At 41.4% G+C, this 10,484-nt stretch overlaps 1 protein-coding gene across 1 annotated transcript; it reads left to right on the top strand.

Moving 5' to 3' along the window:
- Positions 1-324: 324 nt before the first annotated feature.
- On the top strand, positions 325-1,952 carry LOC122507580 (DNA-dependent metalloprotease SPRTN-like). Its single transcript, XM_043620376.1, has 2 exons — positions 325-1,613; positions 1,710-1,952. Exons 1-2 carry the CDS (start codon positions 1,122-1,124, stop codon positions 1,788-1,790), a joined length of 573 nt encoding a protein of 190 aa, XP_043476311.1. The 5' UTR covers positions 325-1,121; the 3' UTR covers positions 1,791-1,952.
- Positions 1,953-10,484: the final 8,532 nt, after the last annotated feature.

The following is a 10,484-nucleotide window of genomic DNA, read 5'->3' as shown; positions in this document are numbered from 1 at the left end:
GATAAATTTTTATGACGGTCGGAGTGTTGAATGACGCCGAGAGTAACCTGACACTACCTTGTGTATACTTAGCTCGCAGCCATCAAATATTGGAGGCAATGCTGCCACACGATTTTCTTTTTTTTTTAATATTCTCAATTTTCATAAGGGAATAATTGGAAAACAGTTTCGTTCGTATATATAAAAAAAATTCCTCCCCTTTTTTTTTTAATTGTTTTAAAGATCTAAAATAGAAAGAGGGTACAAAAATAAAACAATATTTATAAATATTTTTGTCTATCAAGTTTTTTTAAATTTGACTTTAAATAATATTAATATTTTTTCTTTTCTCTTTTTTTTTTTTTTTTTTTTTTAATAACCGAGCCTTTTAATTGTAAATTGTTCCTTAGAGCTGTAGCTACAACTTTTTCTGTATGGTTAATTTTCACAGAAATCGTTAGAAGTGCCTCAAAATTGGCTTTGAAGTTGATCATTCCGAAAATTGACTTTAGTGGTATCAATAGTAAAATTTTGCTTTTCTTAGCCCTTTCTCTTCCTGTAAACTCAACCAAGCTTATTGCAAGATTAAAATAATGTGTAACTTTTGGTTTATTCTTATTATTATGACTATTTTCTCTCTTTTAGGGTTTTGTGGCCCATGGCCGAAAGCCTTATAATTTCACTTTGGCGTCCGTCCGTCCGTCCGTCCGTCTGTCGTAAATTGGGGCGCTATAGATCCCAAATTTGGGGTACTATAGATCCCAAATCAGTTAGTCAGTCACTCAGTCAGTCAGTCAGTCTTAACCACAATGGTTTATGATAACCAAAACAGGGTTCGTGAATGCCTGCTTTTTTTTTTTTTTTTTTTTTTTTTTTTTTTTCACAAATATATTATCTATAATAAAATATCTATAAAGACAAAGTATAAATAAAATAAAATATAAAATAAATTAATACAAAATATTTTATACCTATACAGATAATTTCAGTATTGAATTGCAATTACAAAATGATAGTCAAATTCAAATTTTAAATGAAGATACCATGGATTTAATCAACTTGTTAATTGGTGGAGAATGAATTTATAGAAATTAATTAAACATCCATAGTTTCCTTTTTTAAATTTTTAATTTTCTTTTTAAATGCCACGAAACCCTAGATGTAGGCGTTTTGCGCTTGCTTCTCTTCCAAATTTTTTTTTTTTAACATTTACTCATACGCAGGTATTTTCAAAAATGAGTGGCAGAGTAACCAGATCCCAACAATTGCCGTTAGCAGAAGGATTACGCTTTTCCAAACATCCGTGCACTACCGATGAACGGCCTGACCTGAGGGGTCTATATGGTCAGTTGGATCAAAACTATTTTGATGGAGGACTAGCAGCTGCGGGGTATACAATAGGTTGGGGGCGGAGGATGAAAAAGACCTCTGGGTACACTGACCTACCCCTACGCATAGTTCGGATTAGTTGGGAAATCCATAGGCTTCTTCCTGAAAAAGAACTGATCGGAACATTACTTCACGAGATGATTCATGTCAAGCTGTTTCATCATAGGAATGATGCCGATAGTTTCAGTCACAAGGGCGAATTTAAAAAGGAGATGAGGCGCATTAACAAAATTGGGCCCTACCGGGTATGTTATTAATTACCCAAATTGTTTCCAGAATTTTGTTAAAGGTTTTTAGGTATTAAACATGCATAAAATTTCCCTTTTCTTTTTTTTTTTTAGGTAGTCATTCATCACAATCTTCCGCGGAAAGTACTCTACCAATTGCGTCCGTACGTGTGGAAATGCAGGAGTGCATTGTGAATATACAAACGAATAAAAGAACTAACGCATAATTAATGATTATTATTTAGATGGCCTATTAAGAAATCTTCTAAATATATATTTTATAAAGTGATCAATTTATCTGATATAATTAAAGTTTAAAAAAAAAATTTTATTATATAATAAATAATTCCATTAAACTATTTTCTTTTATAAAGAAATAAAAGTCTTAATATTGAATTTATATCAGGCATAAAAATTTTTCTTTTTTTTTTTTCTTTTTTTTTTTGAAAATAGTATCCGAATTAAAGAATATATATATATATATAGGTAAATTAAAAAAAAAACTCTCTCTCTATATGTGTTTTCTTATTATGATGGACCTGCGGAATCAGGTTATTTTGGGTGGCGATTTTTGAACGCCTGTTGGGGTCGTTGTAAGCACTAACCTCTTTGAGTCGAAGATCTTCCGTGTTGTCTTGCGGGGTTGTATTTGGCGAGAACTACTGGCGAAAAAGTCGTTGATGATTCCTTCCCAATGTAGTCCTCCTCTACCTGAATCCCTCGCAGCTTGGAACCTAACCCTTCGGTTAGTCATCTGATCTTCACTGATGGTTTATCTTCGGACGTTGCAGACTTTATCTCCTTCTTTGGAGTAGTTGTTGGTTGGGTCAAAGTTGTGCTTGCTGGTACGGTCACCTCTTTGTTAGCAGCGGTTTTACTTGTAGAAGGGATATCCTCGTATAATCCAGCAATATCCTCGGGTGTTGGAGTTTTAGTTAACGGTTTCCTTCGCTGTGGCGTTTGAAGATTCTCATCTCTTTGCCTTGAGAAAATTGATTGAGACAGTTTATATGTCCCAGTTTTCAGTGGTGATCGACACAAGTACATAAGCAAAAATGCACATAGGAGAATAATGCCTCCATATGATCCGTAAATCAAGGTCGAGTGTCTTCCTTGATTATGTTGTTGTAAGGCGAACTCTTGAAGTTGTTGTTCTAGTTCGTCTAGGGTTTTGGAATTCAACTTGAATGCTGACAACTGCGGGTTAATCTCGAGGATGGACTTCGTTAGGACTCTGGTGTTTTCAAGCAGGTGATTATATTTTAGTAGTGTTGGGGATAGTTTTGTTAAGTTTAGATGTAGATCCAATTCAAAAATAAACTCTGATTGACCAGCTTGTGAGGTGGTTGCTGGAATTATGGCGTCTTTGGTTTTGAGGGAGCACCCTGGACCCAATTTAAGGATCCCAACTTCACTCAGCATGATCTTGATTGGACTCATGGAATGGCATGCTATTGTCGCTTTTTCTGGTGCAGCAAAGGAATAGATCCATCCGCCTATGGTGGTCAAAGGTTTCCAGTAAGACTTGGATTCGCTGGTTACTCTGACATCGCATAACCTTAAAGCTTCCACGTTGGGCTTGATCAATAATAAGGCTTCACAGGACGCTCGTTCACGGAGATCGTAGATTGGGGCGCCTTGAAGGCAGGCGTGAAAAGATGTTGTTGTTTTACACAAATTCCATTCCTGCTCCTTTAACAAGAGGTATGTTCGTTGATCCTCGTCAATAATAAGGTAATCGTATGCAGATGTTATATATGCTCTTCCGGTACCATTCTCGAGCATTTCTTGAGTGGTCGGGAGTGAGTGTAATTTGAAGGCTTGATAATTATATTTTTCTAGGAGTGGTATGTCGATGAGGACCTTAAGTTGATGATTTTCGCACAAGATGGTGATGGTGGAGATACGCATCAGTTCGTCGATGCTGATCCTAGGCCCGGTCAATGGAAACTGAACATCCTTGAGGTTGTCCTGCACTTCTCGCAGAATTGGTTCCAGTTGTTCTGATGTTATGAGGCCGGGGTGTAGATATCCTTTCCTGGCTTCATGAACTGCTTCTAACATAGTGGTAGTGGCCTGCATGTTGTGATCGAGGCCCAATCTTAATGCCTTGGCGATGGCATATGTTAGATTTCTTCTCTCCATTTCAGCCTTCGACTTAGTACTTCCTACGGCAGTCAGGACTTGGAGTTGTTCCTGCAGTTCCTTCAGTAAAGATCCATGTTGTTGCACCTGGGAGTGCAGCGAATCGAGTTGTGATCTCACTACGTGGGTTTGTTTTCCCACCAGGTGTGACAAGTTGGCCTGGGCTTCATTGAGATCTTGAATGGCAGCACTATATTTTTCTCCGTCGTCATAGGTCAAAACGCCGACGATTGGTCCTGCAATCTTTCCCAGGAATCCTAATAGTGAGACTGAACGCCTTGCTCGTAGTTGGGTGGTCATCTTGGTTGGTAAGGTCTTTTTAGTATTTTCCAGTTCTTCGATCTGGACTCGAAACTGTTTTTGAAGTTCTGAGGCCATTTCCCATTTATCTTCCCAGTCATAGTATTCGACTAATTCGTTGCACCATTCTTCCTCAGGTTTACACTGCTGTTTTAGTCGCTGCAGCCTGCTCCTTAGGTCGTCAAAGAATCGAGTCTGCTTGCCTACGTCCAGGAATACGGCAATCCTCCAGTTGCTGACGGACCTCCTGACTTCTCCGATATATTCGAAATATATCCCGCTGCTGGACTTGAAAGGAGTGATCTGGTAACGATCACTGGAGGTAGTCATCTCCACATCGTGGGAATGGGTCTGCTTCGTTGTCATCACTAAGGTTAGGAAGAGGCATGTCAAAGTTAGATAATTGGTCATCATCGCTTGTTCGTCAATCTAAAATCAGAAAGAACAAGTTAATATGGGTTTAGAATTAAGTCAGGAATTTCACAATTGGGCAATCCTGACCTTATCCCTATGTTTTGCGAACCTCTCACCGTTTTTAGTTTCAAGGATCACATTGTTATTTTCTGTGAATCCTGCAAGAGTGTATGGTCCTTCTGCTCGCTTGTCGAACTTATTAGACCGGACTTCTTTAAAGACATACACCTGGTCGCCTATTTTGGCATTCAAAGGTCGTGCCTTACGATCATAGATTTCTTTTGACCGTTGTTTTGATCGAACTAAATATTTAGCAGCTAAATTTTGTAGTTCGTTCATCCGTGTAATTAAGTCCTTCAGATAGGATCCATACGTTTCGACTTCGGGTCCCTGAGGTAACGAACTAGGTGCTTTAGCTAAATGTCCAAACACGAGTTCGTATGGGGTAAAATTGGTTGCCTCATGAACGGACGTATTATAATTAAACATCGCGAACGGAAGCAAACGATCCCAATCGTCAAAATCCTTCGCATAATGTTTAATATAATCCGTCAGTTCGATGTGACTTCTCTCAAGTGCCCCGTTAGTTTGTGGGCGGTAACCAGACGTCGTAAGTTGCTTAACACCAAAGATTTTTTCCAACTTACGCATCAGGGTGCTAACAAAACTTGCTCCTCTATCCGTTAAAATGCAACGGGGTGCTCCAAACACTGAGAATAAGTTCGTAGCTACCGCATGGGCAATTGTTTTTGTTTCGATATTCGGAATGGGGACCGCGATACAGTATTTAGAGAAATTATCCTGCATTGTGAGGATGTGCCGATTTCCGTTTGGGGTGGTTCGCAATTTCCCGACGGTGTCTAAGGATACCTTGTCAAACGGCATTGCCGGAGTGTCAGTAATTATCATCGGTTCTCTTGTACGGGCCCTAGCGAGTTTGCTTTCGAAACAACTCTTGCATCCTCGAATAAATTGGGTAACGTCGTCACGCATTCGGGGCCAATAGTATCTTTCCCTTATTCGTCGGTAGGTCTTGCCTATACCCTTGTGTCCACCTATCAAACTAGAATGAAATTCGGAAACGATTTTACCGCGTAATTCAACAGGGGGTACTTCAATTTTTCCGTGGCACAGGGTGATGGTTGCGTCGCCACCGCGGAAAATTCCTGCGACGAGTTCCGACATTTTATTTTGAGGGAGTGTACCTAACAGGTCCCCGGAATTTGCCATTCGACAAGAATTTTGATTGTTAGATGCTAAGGCTTTTCTTAAATTTTTTAGTCCGATTATAACATCTTTCCAACAAATTTCATCAAAATGACGTCTCTTAACAATGATCGAAAAGACCTTGTATTTACCGTTAGGGGAGATAAAAATTTGTCCTTTGACGGGTCTACTGTCCCTGATGTCCTGTAAGTCGATATTTTCTGTAGCGACTAATAATTTCGAGATTGGATCGATCGGTTCGCAATCTTCAGAAAGGAAATGGGCATAGTTGTCTCGTCTGTACGTTAAAGGTTCTGTCCATTGGTTTGTTACACTACCAAGGGGCTTGCTGTTGTTTGGTTTCAATTCTTGGGGCTCACTGTCACAATCACGATCACTTTCACTGGATGTCCCGGAAGATGATGGAGGATCAAAATATGAATCCTTGAAGTTTAGGAACGAACAGCTAAGAGGCGCGCACTTCTTTGCTGCATCATTGTCTGTATCCTGTATTCGTCTAGGTTTCATGCCCTGGTTCCTCGCGGTGATTTCCTGGTTAGAGTTGATCCTTTCATCCTTGAATCCCGTGAATGGGGTGGATTGTGCACGTGGGATAGTTGATGGTCCTGGAGTAGATAGTTCGGTTTCCATCTCGAGTGTTTGATCATTTACAGAATGTTCAAAGACTTCTGGGATGTCCTTGAATCTTACCGTACTTTGTCTCCTTGGTTTGGTGGATTTACTAGTTAGAGGAGTTTCCTTTTGTGATCCTTCCACCGTGGTGGGCAATTCAGGTTGCTCACTTGAAAACTCTTCTGATTCGGTTAATTTTTTCGCTCTACTCCGGTTGAAGTCGTCCAGAAATTTCTTTACTCTTTTGGAGAGTTCGTCATCGGTTCCAACGGCAGGATCAAGAGTTTCTAAATAGTCCAGATGTTCTTGATCTTCTTCACCGTCAGAAACATATTGTCTTCGTGGACTGTGGTCTAGGCCTTCATAATCCCAAAGTAGAGTATTGTTTGTTGGATTAGAGAGGTTTAATCCAGCATTCGCAATCGATCGATCGAATCTATTGACAGATTCTGATACACTCTGGATCAGTTGTTTAGCGTTGGACGGTGATCGTTCTTCCGCTTTCTGATCATCCGATTCGCTGGTTTCGTTGTCGCTGTTATCAATTTTGCGTCGACCTTCGATGATCATTTCTTCTAGAGGTAACTCTTCAGGTTCCGATTCCGATGATGGCGATGAATCCGGTTCTGGGTTTTTCAGAGCCCCTTCTCTAGCAAGACGATCCGCGTTCTCGTTGCCAATGATTCCCTCATGTCCAGGGATATGCTGCCAAACAACGTCAAGAGGTTCGATAGCCTTAATTAATCGTTCGTAAGGCTTTCTATTCTTCACTGGTTTGTTCTCTGTTGTCCTCCAATCGTTCTGTTTCCATTTCGGTATCCATTCCTCAACGATCTGCACCAAGTATCGGGAATCTGTTTTGATCCTTAGTTTTTTGATACCCGCCTTTTTGGCCTGTCGAGCTGCCATAGTGGCTGCTTCGATTTCGGAAGCGTTATTCGTTTGACGTCCGTTATAACGTCGAGAAATGTTTAAAGGATTGTTTGGACCAAACCACACGCCAATTCCTGCTTTTGGACTGGATCCTCCATTTTCGCAGCAGGCTCCATCAACGAAGACGTCCGTGTACGGGTCGGGACCTTGATTCTGAGGGGCGTTGGTTTTGAGTTTAGGTGATTTAAGTGGAGTAGTATGGACAGGAAGATTAGGGAAAGCACTATAGTCTTCTCGGAACACCGGGGGATCCGAATCTTCATCTGTTCCTTCCTCCGATTCTTCTTTAGCACTTTCATCACTTGATGATGAATAGGACGGTTCCTTAGTTGTTTCCTCTTTTGGAGCAGTGTTTCCTCGGGGTCGTAGTCTGTTGGCAATGCAGCTTTCGTCCGCTTCATTAACGGGAATGTCCTGCGGGGGTCGATAGGTTTCGTCACTATCAGCCATTGCAGATTGGTGCTTCCAACAGGTCGCCCTCGACGAGGAGGTTCCTTGGCAGCCGTCTTAGTGGGATTTAACTTAGGTTTAATAGGAGGACCCTTTGAACTGCTTGGTTGTCCCGAGCTGGTACTTGGGTTCCGGATCCTTTGGACGTTTTAAGATTGTTTTTCTTGGTTCCGTTACCCCTTTTGGTGCCGTGGTAACGGACGGTCGACGAGGAGGTTCCTTTCCTGAATGTTTTGGGTTTAAACAACTTTTGCGTAGTCCCAAGGTTGGAGGAAGGTCCAGGTCGGGGCTTAGTTTGTTTTGGTTTGAGTTTTTCTTGTAAACTACCAAATCGTTGTCGACGTTGTTGACGCGCTGGCCTTTTCAGTTCCTTCGGACTTTCTTTCTTTCTCCTTCGGGTTCACTCGTGCAGTTTCTTTCGCTTCGCTGGTTGAGGAACGCGTTATAGGTAATGCCCGACATGTCTTACCTTTCGCTCGGCTCGACATCACTGGATTCCGTTTTACGAGTGATTGTCCTTTTCCGAAGTTTGGCTTTTCGAGATCCGAGGAGACTGATTCTGACCAACTGGAATCTCAATTCGACCCGTTCTCTTCGTCAACAGGATTTGTTGATAAGCCTCAACAATCCTATTGATTTTTCCGGGCTTATATTCGAACTTATATTGATAATTATGAAGACGAATTCTCCATCTTTGAATTCGTGGTCCCGGATTATCGATATAGGTCATCCAGTGTACTGGCTCAAAATCACAGGCTAGAACGAACTTCGCGACCATATAAATAGGGTTTGAAATGTTCGGTCGCGTACAGTATGGCTAAGCACTCCTTTTCAGCTCTTGGGGTAAGATGTTCTGCACTCTTCCGTACCTTTGAGTAATATGCCACTGGCAAATCAATTCCGTCCCTTGCTTGCGTTAGAATTGCACCTACAGCGTGTTCCGAAGCATCGCACGTTAATTTAAAGGTTCGCCTAAAGTTCGGATACTGCAGAATAGGTTCACGGCACAAATATCGTCTTAGGTAACGAAAATTCTCTTCTGGGGTTTTTTCCCATTTCCACTCGGTGTCCTTTTTTAAGAGTTCCAGTCAAAGGTTTAGCCCACTTCGCGTAGTTTTCGATAAACCGTCTATAGTATCCAGAGAGACCAAGAAAACTTTAATGTCCCTAGGGGTTTTTGGGAGAGGGAATTTTCGAATTGCTGTGATTTTATTTGGATTTGGTTTATTCCTCTTCACTAATTATATGTCCAAGATACGCGACTTCGGTTTTTAAGAACTCGCATTATCTGGCTGAAGTTTCAAATTAGCATCTAAGTCGATTGAAAAGTCTACGTGCTCGTCTGTCGTGGTCTTCTAGAGTGTCAGAGTAAATAATAATGTCATCTAAGTACACAAACGCTTCATCATCGAGCATAGTACTTAAAACATTATTTAGCAATCGTTGGAATGTAGGTGGGGGCGTTCTTTATGCCCATGGGCATCCGCTTATACTCGTAGAGTGACCGTTGCGAGACGAGAAGGCAGTTTTATGCCTATCGTCGGGTGTGAGTTTCCACTGATGAAAACCACTGGCAAGGTCAAAAAACTGTGAAGTAACGTGCGGTGCCCAACGGTCAAATATTGAGGTTATGTTGGCAGTGGGAAAGCGTTCTCCTATGATGTTTTCGTTTAGGACCTGTAGTCTACCACAACACGCCACTTTTTTCTCACCCGACGCGTCGAGTTTCTTGGGACAATCAGCAGTGGCGAATTGTATGGGGAATTAGAATGTCCTATAATTCCGCTATTAAACTGCTTCGATAATTGAACGTCAATTTTTCAAGGGCCTCGACAGGGGACTATATTGTTTCTTGTGAATGACCTTATCGTCGATGGTCGGAATTCTATGCTGGATAAGGGAGTGCACGATAGTAGTTCACCATTTAAATGAAAATATCCAGCTAGTCTTCCGCCCATCCATTACGATTTTCCGCTCGTCTGGAGCCAAATGAGCCAAGTATAAACGCATTCTTGACCTTGGGACTCTCTCTGAATTGGTTTGTTGCGAATCGAATTGAGTGCTTCTGCTCAGAATCTGTAAATTCGTTCACCGGGGAATTTACAGAAATCGAACGGGATTAAATCTGAGGCTTAAGGGTTATGTCAATGTCATTTTCGGTAGTTGTAATTGCCATGGCGTGGCATAAACAGTCTTTATTTGTGACAATGGCCTCACCCAGGTAAAGTCCTTCTGGGGTTTCGATTCGAGGAAGATATCCTTCTTTAACCCTGGTTAATATATTCTATCGCGACTGGGGTCTTTGTGCGGGATTTGATGCGTAGGACTCGAGCAAACGGTTTGATTTCAGACCTTAAGGCTTTTAGCCTCCAGTGATTCCTTATCAACAAAATTGATAGGGGTCACTGGGGAAGATATGGTCACAAGGGTGTTATGCTAAAGAAATTTGGGCTTGGACCTGTCGTAGATATGGTCTTCCAAGAATACCATGAGTCGAAATGGGAAAACAGTTTTTGGACAACGTGAAATTCTACCGGAACATTATCGATAGTTAACCTGAATGGTTCCCATTGTTCTAACAGCGTGATTAGTTATTCCTGTAATCTCAAGACACTTGTCTGGGACAAGTGTGGCACGGGATTTAATGCACACATCTTCACGAGGTTAGTGTCCGACCCAGGATCTACGAGGAACCGTATTTTATGTATGAATCAGGGGCGTTTAATTGGACTACCTGGGGAGTCCTCTAGCCTCTGATTGTGCTATAAAGATTCTATTGAGTGTTCCGCAAAGTGCAGTTCTTCGGGA

The sequence above is a fragment of the Leptopilina heterotoma genome, unplaced genomic scaffold (assembly GCF_015476425.1).
Source record: "Leptopilina heterotoma isolate Lh14 unplaced genomic scaffold, ASM1547642v1 Lhet_474, whole genome shotgun sequence".
NCBI classification, from domain to species: Eukaryota; Metazoa; Arthropoda; class Insecta; order Hymenoptera; family Figitidae; genus Leptopilina; species Leptopilina heterotoma.
The sequence above is the reverse complement of the archived record's forward strand: the minus strand, read 5'-3'. Positions and strand labels throughout refer to the sequence as shown.